This window comes from Myotis myotis, unplaced genomic scaffold, assembly GCF_014108235.1.
Source record: "Myotis myotis isolate mMyoMyo1 unplaced genomic scaffold, mMyoMyo1.p scaffold_m19_p_12, whole genome shotgun sequence".
Classification (NCBI taxonomy): domain Eukaryota; kingdom Metazoa; phylum Chordata; class Mammalia; order Chiroptera; family Vespertilionidae; genus Myotis; species Myotis myotis.
Window position 1 is genome coordinate 27,998,575 of NW_023416316.1, and position 20,399 is coordinate 28,018,973.

General features: G+C 52.2%; 2 protein-coding genes across 5 annotated transcripts; both read left to right on the top strand.

Moving 5' to 3' along the window:
• Positions 1–2,435: 2,435 nt before the first annotated feature.
• Positions 2,436–13,976, top strand: FAM214B (family with sequence similarity 214 member B). Of its 4 annotated transcripts, none has more exons than XM_036330476.1 (9): positions 2,436–2,548; positions 9,697–9,840; positions 10,084–11,052; positions 11,457–11,515; positions 11,691–11,796; positions 11,916–12,074; positions 12,289–12,357; positions 12,447–12,622; positions 12,759–13,976. In XM_036330476.1, exons 3-9 carry the CDS (start codon positions 10,159–10,161, stop codon positions 12,910–12,912), a joined length of 1,617 nt encoding a protein of 538 aa, XP_036186369.1. In that variant the 5' UTR covers positions 2,436–2,548; positions 9,697–9,840; positions 10,084–10,158; the 3' UTR covers positions 12,913–13,976. The 4 variants fall into 4 exon arrangements, with proteins under 4 accessions (XP_036186369.1, XP_036186371.1, XP_036186367.1 ...); XM_036330474.1 differs by lacking the exon at positions 2,436–2,548 and adding an exon at positions 6,865–7,154; XM_036330475.1 differs by lacking the exon at positions 2,436–2,548 and adding an exon at positions 9,080–9,184.
• Positions 13,977–14,959: 983 nt separating this feature from the next.
• Positions 14,960–18,312, top strand: STOML2 (stomatin like 2). The gene is made up of 10 exons (XM_036330479.1): positions 14,960–15,120; positions 15,329–15,466; positions 15,927–16,026; positions 16,165–16,223; positions 16,315–16,416; positions 16,572–16,706; positions 16,843–16,987; positions 17,114–17,193; positions 17,426–17,554; positions 18,032–18,312. Exons 1-10 carry the CDS (start codon positions 15,076–15,078, stop codon positions 18,167–18,169), a joined length of 1,071 nt encoding a protein of 356 aa, XP_036186372.1. The 5' UTR covers positions 14,960–15,075; the 3' UTR covers positions 18,170–18,312.
• Positions 18,313–20,399: the final 2,087 nt, after the last annotated feature.

A 20,399-nucleotide genomic window follows, 5' to 3' on the forward strand; every position in this document is an offset into this window, starting at 1 on the left:
TGTGCCCTTGACCACAATTGAACCAGGGACCCTTCAGTAGGAGGCCGAGGCTCTATCCACTGAGCAAACTGGCTAGGGCTACCAGTTACAATTTAAGAGGAAGGGCCCTGGCCAGTGTGGCTTAGTTGGTTGGGTGTTGTCAGGTGAATCCTTCCTCTCTCTAAAATTAATGAAAACATTTTTAAAATAAGAAAGTCTGAAGAACTGTCACAGCCAAGAGGAACTTGAGACATGACAACTAAATGTAATGTGCTATCCTAGATGGGATCCTGGAACAGAAAAAGGACATGAGGTAAAAACTAAGGAAACCTGAATAAAGTATAGGCTTTAATTAATGTATCAATATTGACTCATTAATTGTAACAAATGAACCATACTAAGGTAAGATGATAATAAAAGGGAAATTGGGTATGAAGTATATGGAAACTGCTATCTTCACAAAATTTCTATAAATCTAAATTGTTCTGCCCTAGCTGGTTTGGCTCAGCGGATAGAGCACTGGCCTGCAGACTGAAGGGTCCCAAGTTCAATTTCGGTCAAGGGCACATGCCCAGGTTGCTGGCTCCATCCCCAATATGGGGCGTGCAGGAGGCAGCCTATCAATGATTCTCTCATCATTGATGTTTCTATCTCCCTCTCCCTCTCCTTTCCTCTCTGAAAGCAATAAAAATATATTTAAATATAAATAAAAGTCAATTAATTTACCCAAATCCATACAGCTAGTAAGTACCCAAAGTTCAAGACCAACCCAAATGACTTCAATGTGCTTTTTCCACTACACAATACCCTTCAAACTTTATTCTCTTTAGGATTATATAGATATTTGTATGACTATCTAAAATAAGTCCCTTAAAGGCAGAGGAAAAAAAATTTCCCCCTAGTACACCATTAGTGTTCAGTAAACCAGTTTAAGTTAACTACTCACAAAAAAGTCATGGAGAGCCGAAGCCGGTTTGGCTCAGTGGATGGAGCGTCGGCCTGCGGACTGAGGGTTCCCGGGTTCGATTCCGGTCGGGGGCATGTGCCTGGGTTGCGGGCGCATCCCCAGTGGGAGGTGTGCGGGAGGCGGCTGGTCGATGTTTCTCTCTCATCGATATTTCTGACTCTCTGTCTCTCTCCCTTCCTCTCTGTGAAAAATCAATAAAATATATTAAAAAAAAAAAAAAAAAGTCATGGAGACGTAAAGAAACAGATTTGATCAGGTCTGACCTACCATACAGTCAACAGTACAGCCCGCTCTAGTGAGGCCCCTTAGGCTCTGGACTGAGGGTCACTCAGGTCAGCAAGGGTCCTGTGCTGCCATCTACCGGTAGCTGGTAAGCATCGACTTCCCTTGCTGTATTTCGGGAACCAGTGGGGAGTGGGGAAGTTGGAGAGAAGACTCAAAAGCTAATTAAATCACAACCTATGTTAAGTGTTACAAAGTTCACTCAACACTTGTTCAAGGCCAAGGCCCTACTTTTCTTCAAAGATTTCAGGCTCTCCTATCTCCGTATTAAATCTTAGGCTTCTAAAATTCAGTCTTCCTCTCCAACCCACCTCCGCGGGTACAGATCCAGATCTGTCTGTCATCGCCCGTCTCCCAGAACTCAGACTCTCCCGCACATGGTAGGCTGCAGAAACCCTTAACCCCACAACTCTGAGACCCCCCCCCCATCGTCCAGATTTCCCCATTTTCACACACACACACACCCTTTCCCGAGACTACCTTACAAACACCACAGACCTCCCCCATTAGGGCAATTGCGCGTGCTAACCCACACCTTCCCACAGAGAGGTTCAAGTTCCGCAGGCAGCTGACACCGACGCGAAAACCTGGGGAGCGCCCGGGTCAGGCTCGGAGCTCTCCGGCTCGGGCTCTGGCTCCGGGCCCCGCCCCCAAACCCGCCGGGATCCGGTCAGCCTAGGGCCCTAGGCCCACAGCCTGCGGGCTGAGACCCCGCCCTTCTAGACCTGTCATCACAGAAGCCGCACGTGGCCGAGGTGGGACCTCAGGCGACCTGAAGCAATCACTTTGTCTCCCCTGCCACCCGTTGGGGGCGCTGCCGCCAATCAGAGCCGGCGGATCCGGGCTGGAGCTCCCATGCCTGGGTGAGGCGAGCGCGAGAAGGGATGGGGGGAGGAGAGGCTCTGAGACCGGAGGGGGCTGGTGTTGGAAGGGGGCCTGGCACCGGTTCTGCCAGGCTGGAATTCTAGGGGGCGGGTCCTAGCGAGAGGCGGAGACACCGAAAGGGGGCAGGGATCGGGGTGGGGCCAGGGACCAGCTGAGGATCCTGGGGAGACGACCAGAAGACGAGAAGAGGCGGAGCCCGAGAGGGGCGTGGTCTAGGTTACAGGGGAGGACCCCGAGGAATTCAAGAAACTAGGAAAGGGGACGAACCCGGGGAAGGTGGGAGGTGGGACAAGGGAGAGGGTGGGTTTGGGCGTTGCGGGGGCGGGGCTCCGACCTAAGGGGCGAGGTTTGCAGGCCTAGGCTGCAGCTGGGGCCGCTCGGTGACTGCACCAGTCCACCACCTCCCCAGGTGCAACGGAATTCACGGAACTACAGGTGTGGGGCGGGGTGCGGGGGGAAGAAGGGGAAACGACCGGGGTGCGCTTGCGCAGACATGAGGCGGTGGGGGACACGTAAGAAAAGAAGAGGATCTATAGGTTGTTGGGGATAGAAAGACAAGAGTTTGGGAGGAGTTGGGGCTCAATGTGGGGGCCAGGTGCACGCTTCAGGGGCTCTTGTGGGGGAGGGGCGGGACTGCTTTGTGGGGATGGAAGGTGCTATGTGAAGAGGTGAGGTTCCTGTCTGATGGGGAGGTTTGGAGACGATACTTGAGCGGGGGGGTGGGGGGGGCGGGAGGTGGAGGGAGGGGGTCCGAAAGCACTTTGGGGGAACAGGGTGCTGTGATGAAGAGCTGGTGGTCCAGAGTGTGGGAGCGATGGAGGGACTGTGGAGGAAGAAAGTACGGGGCTGTGAGCACTGTATGAGGGGGAGGGGTTGTAGGCCCCAACTGATGAGACAGAACCCCCTAGTGTTTTGAGAAAGTAATGGTCTGGGGGCATTGTAGAGACTCCAGGAAGGTGTGTGTGTACTGTGTTCTAGGAGTGAGGGTGATGGAATTAGTGGGGTGAAGTGGCTAGAGTCTGTAGTGCTCCTGGCTCTTCCGCACCTAACCACCTTCTGGCCTGAGCACAGGGCTTGTGTGACTGTGTCCTCAGTCTGCTTTGAATCTCTCTGGCTGAGACTGGGGTTTCTTCCCCGAGCGGGTGTCCCTGGGACCCTTCCCCCATTCGGTTCCTGTTAACCCCCCACTCCAGTTCCTGTTCCTTCCAGAAGCCTGCCTTGGTCCCTATCTTCCCCCTCCCCCCACTTTGCTCTGCCCTTATGCTCTGGGTGTGCTCATTTCCCACTTCCTTCCTCGCCCTGGGGCCTGGCCTGGTCCTTGCCCGTCTAGGAGCGGTGCCCTGCCCCAGACTTTGTACTCAATGACCAGAGACCCTAGTAACCAGCAGCAAGACCCAGACTCCACCCAGCACGACTATGAAGGTCTCCTTTAACAGCCCCCAAATGATTGGTAGCCATATTTTTACCACTTGCCACAGACTGATTTTCCCCACCTTTTTCATACTCCTGGGTGAGGATCCCTAGGGCCCTCAAAAATTCTGGACTTCTGGGAGAGGAAGGACATAGTGAGGAGTATTGAAGGTATTTGATCTATGTTTTGAGATTTGGACCACCATTGTAGGCTGAATTAGGGATGTGAGCTTCAATTGGGTAAGGAAAGGGAATGGCTTCCCACACTCCTGGCTTGGGAGCTGACTGTGAGAACTGAGACTAGGACCCAGTCCTCTTGGGGGCTCCTCTGGTTCCCTGAGGGGACTTGATGTAGTGCCAGAGTTCCTTTTGCCTCTGAGGTGACTAGGAGAGGGTGGGAAAGGCCTGTCTTCCACACAGTGGCTGAATGAATGTGACAGTGTTGCTGAAAGGGGCCCCAAGCCAGCCTCTGCGAGCTGAGAGACTGGCTGGGGAAGGAGGGGGTGCTAAGGCCAGACAAAGCCTTGGGGTAGGGTGGGGTAAAGGAGGGCAGGCTGATGCCTTTCAAGGAGGAGCTGATTGCTATGGCAACCCAGCTTCCCTGACTGTCTGTCAGAGAGGCGGGCCTAGGGCAGACTCACTCCAGCTTCCTCAGGATTGGGGCATTTGTGTCAGTGGGTGGGGCATGAAGAGAAAGGGCATTAGTTTACTGTGCTGAGGCTGTTGTATATAGCCTTTCTGCTTCCATACAAGCTGCAAGGCATTCAGACGCTTGGACCCATCTTTTGAAAATGCATATGAGTGAACAATAGCCATCAGAATTATAGTGGTATAAGGCCAGAGTCGTGGCGGTCCTTAGTGGTCATCATTTATGCAAACCCCTCATTTTACAGATTTGGCAACTTACCACCAAAGAGACTGGTTTTCTCCAGGTTTCACAGTAAAAGAGCAGGAATTAGGACCCAGATCTCCTGATTGCTGTTTGGCCAGGGCTCATTGCCTCCTTCAGCCAATGTTTAGTGAACATCTATTGTGTGCCAGGCCCTGATGTCGATTCTGGGAATACCTGCATGAACAAAACAAAGTTTCTGCTTTCAATGGAGCTTCCATTGTAATAGGGGGAGAAAGAAATGTGAGAGAGAGAGAGAGAGAGAGAGAGAGAGAGAGAGAGAGAAAGGGGGGGGGCGGGTTAGCTGTTGATAGTGGCTAAAATAAAGCAGGTTAAGAGTTAGGGCAGCTAGGTAAGGCCTCTTGATTGTGCTATGCTGCTTTTCCAGGGCACACTGAGGCTTAGAACATCTTTGATCTTTCCCTCTGATATCCTGACCTTTGCAGGTTACCAAGGCCTGGGCCTATATTAATGGCACTATGAGAGAACAAGGTAGGGTCTGTCACCAAGGGATTATTCCTTTCCTACAGTGTTCTTTGTCCACCAGAAAGCTTTTACTAAGGCAAGTAGATTCTGACATTGGTACTCTGCAGTTTTGTCCAAGGTGTTGAAAATTCCTTTACTCCTGTTTCTTACCATTAGGGAACCAGCAAGGAAGTCAATGAATGGCAACTGGGTTCTTTTTCAGGGTTTTCCCTTGGTCTGAGGTGAGGAGAAGGTAGAGGAACTAACTTACTTGCTTGCCCTTCCTAAGTCTAGAGCACAAGGAGAAAGTAGGGGGAGGGGGACCTCTTTTTACTGTCCAATGACAACCTCGGGGACCTTGAGGCCCACAACAGAGGTATGATAAAACAGGGACCTTGGGCCTTCTGTGGCCTTTGAACTATAGAAGTACAGACTCCCCATGTTCTGGGGGGTCCAACCAGGGAGCTTCCCTGGCTGTTGTCAATTCTCCGGGGCCTCAGTTTGAGTCTTCCATCTTTTGGTTCTGGTGTTTGCCTCCTGCTTCTGTGGAAGACTATGAGAAAAGCCTCCTAAGTTCCAAACTATTGGACTTGCTGACAAGTGCAGGTAGAAAGATAGACAGTGCTATCTATTTTCTTAGCTTTCCCCTAGAGCAGCCCCTCTGAAAAGTTTCTTTTAACTTACAGAGGTTTCCATCCTGGTCATTTAAAGAATAGGAAAACAAGAATTAGGAATGCTGGTTCTGCTGCGACTTAATTTGGCTGGGCCTGGGGCCCAGTGACTCAGGGGGAGGGTGGGGAGTTTCGAGGGAGCTGTGAGTCATAGGGGTGAGCTCCATCGCAAGAGTTGGGCATATTTCCCCCACTCTGGGCAGAAGCCTTCCATCCCACTTCCCATGGGTGTTCTGCCTCCTTGAACAGGGGCCTATGAATAGAAATTACTGGCAGAAGGGATGAAGCAGACTAATCTCAGAATGGGAGTTCAGAGACACAAAGAATGATGTTTAGGTCTCTGAATTAAAATGTACCCCTATCTCGGGAGCTCATGGGGTCCCTCTAATAAAGGCAAAAGAATATCAATATAGAGTAAGAGAAGGAAGAATACCATTTCTCAGCCCTAGCCGGGTTGGCTCAGTGAATAGAACCTCGGCCTGCGGACCAAAGGGTCCCGGGTTCCATTCCGGTCAAGGGCATGTACCTCAGTTGCAGGCTCCTCCACCAGCCGGGGCCTGGGCCCTAGTCCGGCTCTGGTCCAGGGGCATGCGGAAGGCAACCAATCGATGTGTTTCTCTCACATCGGTATTTCTCTCTGTCTTTCCCTCTCTCTTTCACTCCCTCTAAAAATCAATGGGAAATATATCCTTGGGTGAGGATTAGAAGAAAAAAAAAAGAATACCATGTCTCAATGGAAAGAGATAGTATCCCACTTCAGGGCTTTTTTCATCTGCTCTGGCATGAAGGAATCTTCCTAGGCTCCAACAATTCTCTGGTCTCTGGAGCTCCGGTTTGCAAAACATAGAAAGATGAATGGGAGTGGGGTTATTTGGGGTCTGGTGTGGGAAGAGCAGGTGGATTTTGGAGGTTGTCCAGCTGTGTCTATGAAAGCTCTAGGACGTCTTTTTTATTTACTAGCCTCCGTAGAGGGAGGGGTGGGGGGAGGAGAAGTAAGAGGCCTATGCCTTTCTTTGAAAGGGTTACATGGCTGGGCAGAGAGACGCTTTGAACTTCGGCAGGTGAGGAGTTAAGGAGGTGGGCGGGGCGACTCTGGATAGGCCTGCCCCCATATGGACCAATGGGTGTGCATCTCTTGGAGGGGGCGTGCCTCCCTCTTGAGGTCGTGGGAGGCTGGCCTCCTATGGGCCAATGAGCATGGTCGCTGCCGTGGAGGGCGTGGCCTGAGGGGGGCGTGGCGGTCGCGGCTGCCGCGGGGGTGGGGGGGTTGGGACGCTGGGCGGGGCGGGCAGCCCCATCAGCTGGTAGGAAATGGCCTGTGAGTCAGAGGGGCAGCAGAGTCGGCAGCGCGGAGCCGGGGCGGCCACGGGGAGGAACAGTCGCGGGGAGGGGCGCAGCAGTGGCCGGGGGGCTGCAGACGCCAGGGCCCGCTAGCGTTGCACACGAAGCTAAACAGAGAAGAGCCTAGCAGAGCAGGACTCAGCCTGAGCCACCCTTTGTTTGGGTTGGGGGCCCGTGTCGGGGAGGACTGGGGATTCGAAGGGAGGGACGGGGACGGAGGGACCTGGAGCTGCGACCGCCGTGGCGGAGCCAATTTGGGAGCGGGGTGAGTGTGTACTAAGGGAAAGAGCAAACCTACGAAGCTTCGGGATGGGATGGGGCCTGTCCCAGGCTGTGCGGAGGGAGGGGTGAGAAAGGACTTGGGAGGCAAAGTAGGAAGTGGGGATGGGGGATGGTCCAAAACAAGGAGTCCAGGAACCCCGGCTGAGTATGCCAGGTTCAGTTTGGAGTTGGTGCTGAGATCTGCTCCCTCTCCACTGAGGGTGGAGGGCTCTAGGCCAGTAGCCAAGAGGGTGGTGAGAGAGCAGTGGTTGACCTTCCTACCCACAGTGGTAGTCTGTAGAAACAAGCCCCCTAGTTTGCACATGTGTAGGGACAAAATTTAAAGCAGCTAGCAGCAGTTCTCTCTGAACAGGATGAGGGTGAGAAGCACATGGGAGAGGAATTTCTCTTCCTACCACCCTCCTTGATCAGAGTAGAAATGGATATCTTTAAGGGGAGAGTGAGCCTACTAACACCCACCTACCCCCACCTCCCAGGCTAAGCAGGTGTCTGAGGGTACAGACCCCATGGTATTCTGGTACTTGTTGTTTTGGCTGGCCATGCTCCCTTGGCATGTTGGGAGCTGTAGTCTTGGCCAGCCAAAGCCTGGCACAACTGTTTGAAGCCAGCTGCTGCCCACCCCCTACACTGAGAGGAGGTTTGGCCTACCCTTCCCCCGAAGTCCTGCCCCATGAGTCAGCTTGAAGCCATGGTCTAGAGCCAGACTGGCTGGGTGGCAGGGAAGTCTTAGAGCTTCTCACTGACAGGGCAGGAACTGAGAGGGCTCTGGGGTAATGAGCAGGTGCCACACATGCTGGGGTCAAGTAGGGCATCATGTCATCACCTGGCCTCCCCAGGGCAAGGGCTCAAGAGGCCCGTTGGGATGACTTGGAGGTGGAAGTCCTAAGGAAAAGGCCCTTCCTGAATCCATATGGCTTGGGTAGAGGAAAGGAGGGGTAGAGAGAGTACAGACTGTACTCTGACAACACTGCCATTGGCATTCTGTCCTTTCCCGCCACCCCACCCACCACAGGAAACCAGAATTTTCTTAGAGATCCCAGTTCTAATGAGAACTTGGTGACCTAGGATAGTGTGGGATGCAATGATGAGAATTTAGTGTCAGAGAGCTTTTCAGTCCCTGGGTGCAAATCTCCCCCTTTACCCTGCCTCTACTCCCACCTCTGTTGCTGATTCTCATTCTCCCTATACAGTTAATCTCTCTGCTTCTTTCATTCTGTAAGTTTTCCTTTGCATTGTCAGAACCGCTGACCGAATCTCTGGGGCTTGCATTCCGCTTTTTTGAGCTCTGCTGTGTGCCTAGACCTGTGCTTGGAATTGGACAGAATAGTGGGGTGCAGACCTATCCTCAAGAACCCTATGGTCAGTCTAGGAGATGTCTTACCCACAGAGGGAACAGAACTGTCACTGGGTTATAGGAGATAGTGACACTGCCATAGGTGAGGTCTCAGAGGAGAATGATCTCTGTGGTCTGAAGTGGCCAGAATGGGCTCTCTGGAGGGGGTGACATTTGCCCTAGCCAAGGAAAAAGGGTAGGTCTTGGGGTAGACAAACAGAAGGCATTTCTTGAAGTGGAAAGGGCATTGAGGATGTCAGGCACCAAAGGCTATTGCCCAAAGAGAAGTATTTCCTTCCGTGAAGGGGAATGGTCTTCAATTTGACATTCCCCTTCCCCAGTATGGGCTGCTGAGGGTGGACTAGTTCATGAAGACCATCTTGTGTTCTGGCAGAAAAGCAGTGGTTCGGGTTTGGGGTATTGGAAATGTGTTGGAGAGGAGCAAAAAGGTACCCCTGGTTGCTTCTGGCTGTCTGACTGCAGCTGCCTTATCTCTAGTTTGCAGGGCCTAGGGGGAGGAGTAGTGCCTCTGCAGTGCTCCCCCTCCCCGTCCCCCCCCCCCCACACACACACACACATACTTGTTTATGGTTAGATTTGTTGCCTCCTGTTAAAGGGACAGACTGCTGGGGGCAATTGGTAATTTTAAGGCTGAAGGGTCCACTTTGAGCTGACCTGAGGTTGGTACTCCTGAGGAATGCTGATGGGGGGGGAGGGGGACAGGGGTGAGTTTCTGCAAGATCTCTGCCCATAGGGCTCTGGGGTAGCACTTGTCTCTTTAGAGACAGACAATATGGGAAGGGGTTGTGCAACTTGGTGGCGTTGACTACGAGGGCTGAATTCTTGTACGGCCACACCTCTCATCTGGTGTAGTCTTTTGAATCTTGGGGTATCTCATCCCCCTTCCCATTCAGAGCACAAGTCCCCAGAGTGTTCGCCCTAACAAGTGGTAATCCTGCCTCAACTTATCAGATCCTTATTACATTGAGCCAAAACCTGCCTCTCTGTAAATCCGTAGGTAGCCCAGCTCTGCCCTCGGGGACCTGGATCCCAAGACTGCCCCTTCTGTTTCTGAAGAGCTCCTCATAAGGGCAGAGGATGTCCTGGGGTGTACTCTGTTAGCCCACAGTCGGAGACGAGTCTTACCACTGACTACAGGGATCCTGGTTTACATCTGTTCTTCTCTCCTCAGGGTCCAGCTGAGCCCAGGAGCTGCACGGAATGGTGGCAGTCACCTTGCCAGTGCAGCGGGCATGGACCAGACTACAAGCTAGGAGAGCAAGACATCAGTCAGAAAGAGGGAACACTCAGCTAGGCTTAAGGCATCTTCATCGGGGTGAGTGCCAGAAAGAGGGAGGTGGAGCAGGTCCAGTAAGAAACCTGAGCTAAACATGTCACCCTCTCAGAAGCTCTGGGGTGGCTTCTGTGTTCCATTAATCCATCTAGGGATCTGAACACCTTTATCCCCAGTAACTTCAAGGTCACCTCTTCAGGCCAGGGAACGACCTGAAACTCAGCTGGGAGGGAGAAAACTCATGGATTCCTCTGACTACCTTTTTTTTCCTCTTCTTTTGCACAGATGTCCCCAGACCCCCCAGCCCAGGCCCAGCATAAAGGCTGTGAGGGGGGGCCCCCCTGACACAAGGGGGTCTTCATGCGCCACGTGCAGGCGGAGCCGTCTCCATCCTCAGAGCCAGAGGCTGGCCCTTCACAGCCCGCAGTCAGGCAGGGGGCCCGCCAGGGGGGCCTGCTCATGGGCTACAGCCCAGCAGGAGGGGCGACATCCCCCAGGGTCTACCAGGTATCCATCTTTTCCTCTCCAGCTGGTGCCTCTGAGCCTCACAGGGCCCTGAAACGGTCATCCCCACTTACTGAGGGTCCCCGGGAGCTGAAGAGAGGCCCTGGGCTGGGGGTCAGAGAGGGACAACCCCCTGAAGAGCCATCTACTGTGGGGCCGTTGGGCCCAGAGGGGCTGGGGTTGGGGCTGGGTGTGGCCAGCCAGCATTTCTGCCATCATGGCCTGTGTGTTGTAGAACAGGGAGGTAGCTCCACCTCACCTTGGACTTCAGGGGCCCAGAGTCTCCCCTGGCCCCCATCAAATGCTTCCTGCAATACTTTGCACACCAGAGACTGGGCTTCCCCGGATCCCGGGGGACAGGGGTCCCTTGGGGAATCCCCAGGGCGAGCCCCTCCAGGCCAGCTGCACACACTTGACACTGATTTGCACAGTCTTGCACAAATAGGGTGTAAGAGCCCAGTGGCTGGGGTGGGCAATGGGGGCAGCCCCTGGCCTAGGGAATGCCCTGGCACTGCCAATGGGCACAGTCCCGAGCACACACCCCCTGGCCCTGGACCTCCAGGCCCCTGCCCCACCAAGCGAAGGCTGCTTCCTGCTGGAGAAGCTCTGGATGTCAGCTTTGAGGATGAGGGGCCAGCCCCTCAGAAGCGCCGGGGAACCCTGGGTCACCCTCCTGCTGCCAACAGTTCTGATGCCAAAGTCACACCCTTCTGGAACCACCTGCTGCCTGGGCCCAAGGAGCCTGTGCTGGTAAGCCAGGAGAGGAGGTGGTCTACTATTTTTTAAAATTTATTTTAAATTATAATTGACACAATATTATATTAGCTTCAGCTATTCAACATAGTGATGCAACATTTATATACCTTACAAAGTAATCACCACAATAAGTCTAGTAACAATCTGTCACTGTACATAGTTATTACGTTATGACTCTTCCCTGTGCTGTACGTTATATCCCTGTGACCTATTTTATAACTGGAAATTTGTACTTCTAAGTCCCCTTCCCCTTTTCTGTCTAACCCCCTATCCTCCTCCCCTTTGGAAAAAGGTGAGGGCCCGGGGGAATGTTTCTATAGAGCTCGTGATGAGTCCCCACTTCTCCAAATATATCTGGCCTCCACCCAATCTTTTTCTTCAATCTTTGTTCTCCATAGGATCCAACAGACTGCAGTCCTATGGGACGGAGGCTGAAAGGTGCCCGTCGCCTGAAGCTGTAAGTGCCCAGCTTCCCTCTTTGTCCTGTTCATGGAAAATGGGGACAGAAGTCTATAATCCTTTCTCACTCCAGGGTAGAAGGCCCGGGTAATGGTAAAGGGTGGGGCCTAAGAACATGAGCAGACATCCCAGAATACCTCAAGCCAACCCACTCTGTATCCCTGCCCTACCAGGAGCTCCCTTCGAAGCCTCCAGAAGGGCCCAGACCTGCTGAGCCCCCCCAGTGCCTCCCCTGTTCCTACCCCCGCAATCAGCCGTACCCTGTTGGGCAACTTTGAGGTAGTTACCCCTGGACTCCATGATTGGGGCGTTTTTGGGGAAGTGGGATGGTGGAGTATGGCTTGGATGGATAAGGAGAACAGCTGGCATCTCTTTCATAGTGTGTTTCCCCACCCTAGGAATCATTGCTTCGAGGACGCTTTGCACCATCTGGCCACATTGAGGGCTTCACTGCAGAGATTGGAGCTAGTGGATCCTACTGCCCCCAGCATGTCACGCTGCCTGTCACTGTCACCTTCTTTGATGTTTCTGAGCAAAATGCCCCGGCCCCCTTTCTGGTATGACCCGATGTCAACCCAAAATCAGCTCTAAAGGAGGAGGGATTGGGGGCAAGAGGTATTCTTTAGGTGTTCCTCACCTAGAAAAGAGTCAGGGCAGTAGGGACAACTCTAGTGGGGGACAGGGCCAGGTCCCAGAGTGAGACTGTGGAGATGAATGGGTATTCAGGGCTCTCCCAATGCCCATAGGCTGATGGCTCTATGGCCTTCCCAGGGCGTCGTGGACCTGAACCCCCTGGGGAGGAAGGGTTACAGCGTGCCCAAAATGGGCACCATCCAAGTGGTGAGTTTTCCCTGAGGAGGAGTGGGTGTGGGAGTGGGGAGAGGAAAACAGCCCTTTGGCCCTACCAACCTTGCTTGTCCTGCCCCCAGACCTTATTTAACCCCAACCAGACTGTGGTGAAGATGTTCCTTGTGACCTTTGACTTCTCGGACATGCCTGCTGCCCACATGACCTTCTTGCGCCATCGCCTCTTTTTGGTGCCTGTGGGTGAGGAGGGAAATGCTAGCCCCACCCACCGTCTCCTCTGCTACTTGCTGCACCTCAGGTGAGAATAGGGCCCAGGGGCAGCTGGGGAGACCCAGGCATCCTTTCACCAACACATGTATCCCTTCCCTGAAGAGGATCTCTCCTTGCTTCTCTGCTGTCTGGATCCTTATTGTGATCACCCTTTCCTCCCCCAGGTTTCGGAGCTCCCGCTCAGGCCGCTTAAGCCTGCATGGAGACATCCGCCTGCTTTTTTCCCGCCGGAGCCTGGAACTGGACACAGGGCTCCCCTATGAACTGCAGGCTGTGACTGAGGCCCCTCACAATCCACGTTATTCACCTTTGCCCTGATTGCCAATGCCCTGAACCATGTGGGCCAAGGACCAGCCCATCCTGCTCCATCCTGGACAAAGCAAACACGTGGAGAGGTGGCAAGAGACCCTTCAGGCTTGAATTAAAGCCCTCACCATACGTACGCCCAAATTGATTATTTGGGTATTTAAAGCTTCTGATCCTTACCACAATCTGCCCTACTCTGGGTTCTCCACGTGCCTGCCCCCTCCCTTGGAATTTCCAGACCAGCTAGGGAGTGAGAGGAGGAACTGGAGGTACCCTGAGGTTGTCCCAAGTCCCCAGGCAAATCATGCCAACATTGCCTCCCTGCCCTAGGCAGGGGCCACTTATTATTTTATTTATTTTTAATTAATAATTTATTCGGATTGGATTGCCTTGGTAACCTTCCAAACCCAATATTTGGCATTGCTCCACCTTCTTCCCCACTCAGATATTGCTCCAATTTCAGGAATTGAAGAGGCTGATGATGGGGCTGAAGGAGAACTGCTCTCCCTCAGCTGAGGGCAGAGAGGTTATCCCAGAAGGACTGAGTTACTAGCCAAACACTCAACTTCTCCTGTCCTTCCCTACATTTTTCACTTCCTCTATCCTTTGACCCCTCTCTGAAAGCAACTTATGTGTGTGTGTGTGTGTGTGTGTGTGTGTGTGTGTACACAAGCTTGTGTGTATGGTATGTGTGTGAGAAAGAGAACATGCATGCATGTGCACACACATGGGGTTAACTACCCCTCATCTAGGGCTCCAGACTCCAGTTGTCCCTCTCCTGCTTGTGTCTCCTTGCTTTGGGGTCCTGACTGAGGAAGGTGTTCAGGGGACAGAGTCAGGGCCAAGGACCGGGATCCTTCCTCTCACCTGGCCAGACTCTGACCCACCTACCTCAGCTGGGGTGAAGGGCACCCCTCAAACTCAATCATGTGGTTCCCAACTACCCCATATCCCACTCCAGACTCTGACAGCCTTAGCCCTGACTCCTGGGGCTGGGCTGAGGGGAACAAGCATTTGTTGAAACTTGAAAAACAAAACACCAGAAAAATTGTACCTGGTACTTTTTTTTTTTTTTTTTTTTTAGATAAAAAAAAAAAAGAGAAAGAAAATAAATTCTTGTTTGGAAACTTGAGCTAAGCTGTACTTTTTCTTTTGAGAGCATGGGAATGGGGAGGGAGGGCCAATTTGAAGTTGGGACTCTGCCCTTCTTTCAGGAAAGGGGGCCTGAGGCCATGCGGTCTTAGGTGAAGTCCTGCAGAGCCTCAGGGTCTGGTCTTGCCTCTTTCAGTTAATGGGGTTAGGCGGTAGGGAAGATTTAGTCATAAAAGTTGAACTCTCTGTGTACACGAATTTTTGTACTAGTTCTGTTAATGATTTTAGCCCCTCTGAGCTTTATTGCCCTGATATATAAAACGAGGGTCAATATGCAAGTCACGTAAAGGATGTGCCAGAGCATCAGGGTTGTGTGCAGGGTGACATGTTCCAGACAAGGCTGAACCAGGGCTCTGCTGGACTCTATGCAAGGGTATCAGACCTGATAGACCCTGACTCGCGGAAGGGGTAGAAGAAGCTACGGTGCCTTGGGAAAAGAGGGAAGGGGGAAACCTCAGACCAATCACCGGACAATGTTAGGCCCAGTCACCATGGCAACAGGAATGGGGTCAGTCCCCGGTGGGAGGGCTGGGTATATCACAGCAGGACTGCCAGAGAATGTCACTATGGCAACCGGCAACCGTGGCTACGAGTCAGCTCCAATACCCTGGTCGTTATGGTGACCGATGGACGCGGTTATAAGCTCAGCAGGGTAAACTGTCTCTCTCTTGCGGGGGTAAGAACTCGGTGGGAGGTGTGTCTGGGCCACCAGCACACGGAAATAGCCTTCATTTTGGTCACCGCGCCCGGGATCTTCAGCTGGATCCGCGAGAACCATAACAAGCTCCACCCTTGGGCCCTCTCTAGGTCTGCGTTTCCCAGGAAACACCTTGAAGCACGCTTCTGCCACGTAAACGCTGATTGGCCGAGTATTAAATGAGTGCGGGAGCCAAGAGGCGACCGGAAGTGCATCCGGAGGAGTGGACATACAGGAGGAAAAAAGGCGTAGGTCCGCCTTCTAGTCTAGAGCGGCCGCTCTGCTCCGCATCTCGTTGGTTCCGGAGGTCTCCACGGCCGTGGGAAATGCTGGCGCGCGCGGCGCGGGGCACCGGGGCCCTTTTGCTGAGGGTAGGAACAAGGCAACCTCCCTGCAAGGGTTGGGCTAGAGATCACCCGGGTCCTTATCAGGGAAGGAGAGGGATTCCAAGTTCGGTTCGAGAGCTGGGGTCAGAGGTCATGGTCCCCACGTGAGCCCTTCTCGGGCGGCGTAGGAAGATGCCTCCCGAACCGGCGCCCAGCCGGCCGGGGTGTCCGCTAACCCCCGTCTTCCCTGCAGGGTTCCCTGCAGGCTTCTGGCCACGCTCCGCGCCGTGCCTCCTCGGGATTGCCCCGAAACACCGTGGTGCTCTTTGTGCCGCAGCAGGAGGCCTGGGTGGTGGAGCGAATGGGCCGATTTCACCGCATCCTGGAGCCTGTGAGACCCTCTTCTGCTCACCCTGGGCCAGCCGGACTCCCAGTTCCCTCAGGACATGGCGGGGGTGGTGACGAGAGCACCTCCTTGGGGCCTGCCCTCACCTTTGGCTTGCAACTCCCTAGGCCAGACCGGCCGGAGCCCAGGCTGCTGACAGTCATAACCATGCTCCCATCTCTTCCTGTTGCCCTAGCAACCTCCATTCGCGGGAATCTCCCCGACCCACTCCCAGCTCCACCCTCCGCAAGGAGAAAGATAGAGTCTGCTGGCCCCCATTCCCTTGATTCTCCCATCCATTCAGAGGACAAACTTCTCATTCCTATTCTCTTGGGCTTCCCTACCATTGACACCCCCAGCCTTCTGCTTTTCTGGGCATGTCCATTTGTTGATTCCCTACCCATTCCAGGCCTAGCTTGCATACCAACCCCACATCCTTCTGAAGACCCATGACTCTTCTTCCCAGGGCCTGAACGTTCTCATCCCTGTGTTAGACCGGATCCGATATGTGCAGAGTCTCAAGGAAATTGTCATCAACGTGCCTGAGCAGTCGGCTGTGACTCTCGGTGAGGGGTGCAGGGTGACTTGGGTGCTCTGAGGCCATTAGGATGTGGTTGCTGGAGACCCAGAGCTTTAGGAGAAGGAGCTGATTGGGACCTGCAGGTCTGACCTTCCTCCTTTTCTCTCCTGCTCCTGCACTGCAGACAATGTAACTCTGCAAATCGATGGAGTCCTTTACCTGCGCATCATGGATCCTTACAAGGTATCTGTCTTCTGCTTTATTCAGCTCCTGATGTGCTCTCCTCACTGAAGTCCTGCACCCAAGCTTCCTACACTGTCCATATTCCTTTCAGGCAAGCTACGGTGTGGAGGATCCTGAATATGCTGTCACCCAGCTAGCTCAGACAACCATGAGATCAGAGCTCGGCAAACTCTCTCTCGACAAAGTCTTCCGGGTAAGGGGATCTGAGCCAGAGTTAGGGTTTGAAGACATAGGCTTGGCACTCTTCAGTCCTTTCTGGGGGTCAAGATCAACCCTAGATCCTTCTCAGCTTAGACCCCTGATGAGTGGGTTGAAGCTTATATCTCTTTTACACCTCTCTTCCTCCAGGAGCGGGAGTCCCTGAACGCTAACATTGTGGATGCCATCAACCAGGCTGCCGACTGCTGGGGCATCCGCTGTCTCCGTTATGAGATCAAGGATATCCATGTGCCGCCCCGGGTGAAAGAGTCCATGCAGATGCAGGTAGGGCCCAGGGAGGACTTCCCATGCTCTGCTTGTATGGGAACCTGGACTCCCCTATTGTGATGGGTACAGTTGCAGGTCTGTGTAAGAGTTTTACTCTGGTTTCTTGTTGATTGGTGTTGCTGGGGGATTGCAGGTGGAGGCAGAGCGGCGGAAACGGGCCACAGTTTTAGAGTCTGAGGGGACCCGAGAGTCAGCCATCAATGTGGCAGAAGGAAAGAAGCAGGCACAGATCCTGGCCTCGGAGGCAGAAAAGGCTGAACAAATAAATCAGGCAGCAGGTCAGCAGAGGGTAGAGCCTGAGGGAAGAGCAGGGCATGGGTCTCTAAGGGTAGGTTCTGGGGCAGGAGCTTGGGGGGATGAGGTAACCTCACCTCATGGGTCTAGTTCTGTCTCTTTTCTTCCAGGGGAAGCCAGTGCAGTTCTGGCCAAGGCCAAAGCGAAAGCTGAAGCTATTCGCATCCTGGCTGCAGCTCTGACACAACACGTGAGAGGCCCCTTGGTGGGAGTGGGAGACAGAATGACAGTGGAAAAGGTTCTCTTATCTACCCTTGGGAGAAGTTCCTGCCTTTGTGGGTTTTATTGAGCCAGGTTATATGATCTCTGGTGATATGCATATCCTCTTTCCAGGAACCTGACTTTTCCTCTCCACTCCCCCTCCCCACCCCACACCCTTCTCTAAGTCTGTGATCTCTGATTGTATTCCTCCTGTGCCACAGAACGGAGATGCAGCGGCCTCACTGACTGTGGCTGAGCAGTATGTCAGCGCGTTCTCCAAACTGGCCAAGGACTCCAACACTATCCTGCTGCCCTCCAACCCCAGCGATGTCACCAGTATGGTGGCTCAGGTTAGCGTGCCCTGAGGATCTGGCACAAAGCACCAATGCCAGAAACCGAGACCCTACCACCACCAGCACCATTTATATACCACACGCAAGCATGTCAGACTGTCGGCCCGCTGGCAATGAGTTTGACATGCTTGCGAGGCTTTCAGAGTGCCCTGAGATCTAGACCTCCCTTCATTTCCTCTAGATAATGAATCTCTAAGGATGAGATACCCCCCTCATCCCTTGAGACAGGGAAGCTCTTAAGACTCCCCCCCTCCCCCACCCCAGATATTTGTATAGTATTCTGAGTGTGGCCCTGCTCTGGTAGTTTGTAAAATTCCTAGAACTTGACTCCAAAGCTTATGAGACTGACTTTTGAGAGAGGGAAAAAGGAAAAACAAGCCGACTAACCACAGCCCCACCTTTTTTTTTAGCTTTTGGTGGGTTGTGATATCCCTTCTGCCATATGTCCTGATGGCTCTCTCTTCCTCTTCGCAGGCCATGGGTGTGTATGGGGCCCTCACCAAAGCCCCAGTACCAGGGTCCCAGGACTCAGTCTCCCGTGGGAACAGCAGAGATGTCCAGGACACAGATGCAAGTCTTGATGAGGAACTTGATCGAGTCAAGCTGAGTTAATGGAGCTGGGCTTGGCCGAAGAGGCTGGGACAGAGAAGCAGCACTCCCAAACTCTGGCTCTAGCCTCTTTGCTGAGAATTTGGTTATTATTTTTTTATTTGAACTTTAATCATGTAATAAACTGGCCAGTGGTAAACCAGAAACTGTCCTCTCTGATTGGGAAATGGCGTTGAGAAAATCATTATTGTTTTCTTTGGATGTTCACTCCCACCCTCTAGTCCAGGGGTCCTCAAACTATGGCCCGCGGGCCACATGCAAATACAAATATTGTATTTGTTCCCGTTTTGTTTTTTTACTTCAAAATAAGATATGTGCAGTGTGCATAGAAATTTTTTCATAGTTTTTAAAAAAATTATAGTCCAGGGGACCCTTTCCCTCTCCCCACGTGGGAGTCTGTACTTGTTCTTCAATAAATCTCCACCTTTGCTATAAAAAATAAATAAATAAATAATAAATAAATAAATAAATAAATAATAGTCCGGCCCTCCAACGGTCTGAGGGACAGTGAACTGGCCCCCTGTTTAAAAAGTTTGAGGACCCCTGCTCTAGTCCTTTCAGGTCTTGGAAGCCAATCCTCTGTGAGCAAGAATGAATCTGATATAATAGAAAATCACCCTTTTGTTTTCAGCAGAAGCTGTGAGATAGGGTGGAAGGATTAAGCCACATGTTCACTGAACTGCCAGCTGGGAGGATAGTTCCTTCCTGCCAAGTGTTGGGCTGTTAATTTGAGCAGGTGTTTGGGGGGATTTTTAATGGCAAAGAGGATTGCTCTGGCAGGGCAGTACTGCTGAATGCCTAAAGGGTCTTCAGGGAGACTGACACTTACTCATGTATTCAAAAACATTTAACGATGTCTACATCGAGCCAAGCTCAGTGCTAGACATGGTTTACAAAAACAACTGAGACTCAGCAGCCCCGGTTTCAGAGTACCAGGTCAGGGAGAGGAGACGAACAAGGAAGCACAGAGATACAAAGTGATAAGTGCTGTAAGGGAGGAAAATTCTGGCTGAGAGATCCTGGAAAGAAAAGCATGTCAGCATGTGGGCAGCAAAGTTGCCAGCTCTGCCATTGAGTTCAGGATGGAAAGATGAATGCGTTCACCAAGCTGGGGTTTGGGGCTACAATATGCCAAGGCCCGCAGCTCCAGAGAAATTGGAACACTCAGAGTAATTTGCTGTGGCTCAGAGATGGGCTGTTAGGGGGATGTGACTATATGGCAAGGTCCAAATCACAGAGTCCTGAAGAGTTTGGACTTTACCCTTCAGGTAGTGGGTAGGAGAGCCCATGAAGGGCTTTTCCCACTTCCCATGAAGAACTTGAAGATTCAGGTAACTACCTTAGTGCTTTAGATAATAGCTGTTTTGCTGCAACATGGACAGGGGATTTGAAGGAGAAATGGGAAGCTGGACAGACTAAGAAGGCTGCTTCAGTGATCCCTGCGAGGGTGTTGAGGCCTAAACATCAGGATGGAGGTGGAGGGATAACTGGACACATTTCTGAATTAGAATTTATTCATTTATCCATTTGGTAACTACTGAACCCCAACTATATGCCAGACACCAAGGATATAGTAATGAAGAAAAAAAATTCTCTGATCTCAATGAGCTTACATTCTATTTGGAAGGAACAAACCATTAATAAGATGTATAGTATTTCAGATGCTGGTGAGTTGTGCTAAGGAAGGGAAGGAAGATGGGGCGCTAAGGGGTGGGGGTGTGGGGGTCTGTAATTTTAAATAGAGGGTTCCAGAAAGCCTCACTGATGTTACATTTGAATTTAGACGTGGAGATGAGAGGAATCTGGGAGTGAATTTGGGCATCTGGGAAGAAAGCTGACGAGATGGATTGCAAAAGCCCTGAGGCAGAGCATCTCTGTCTTATAACTGGAAGAGCAAAGGAGCTGTAGTGGATGGAACAGAATTAAGGAAACAGAAGTGACTCCTAGATGAATCAGGGAACTGGGGAGCTGGTGTGTAGACATGTAGGGCCACTACAAGAAGTTAGGTTCTACTCTGGTATGAAAAACCAGAGAGAGATGTTTGGCTTTTAACAGTAGTTGTACTGTGATGTAATTCACATACAATATAATTCACCCACTGAAAGTGTAAATTCAGTAATTTGCAGCATATTCAGAGTTTTACAACCACCACAGTTTTAAAACATTTTCACCACTGCTCCCTCATCCCCACCCTGCCACAAAAACCCTGTACCCATTAGCAGCCACTCTCCTC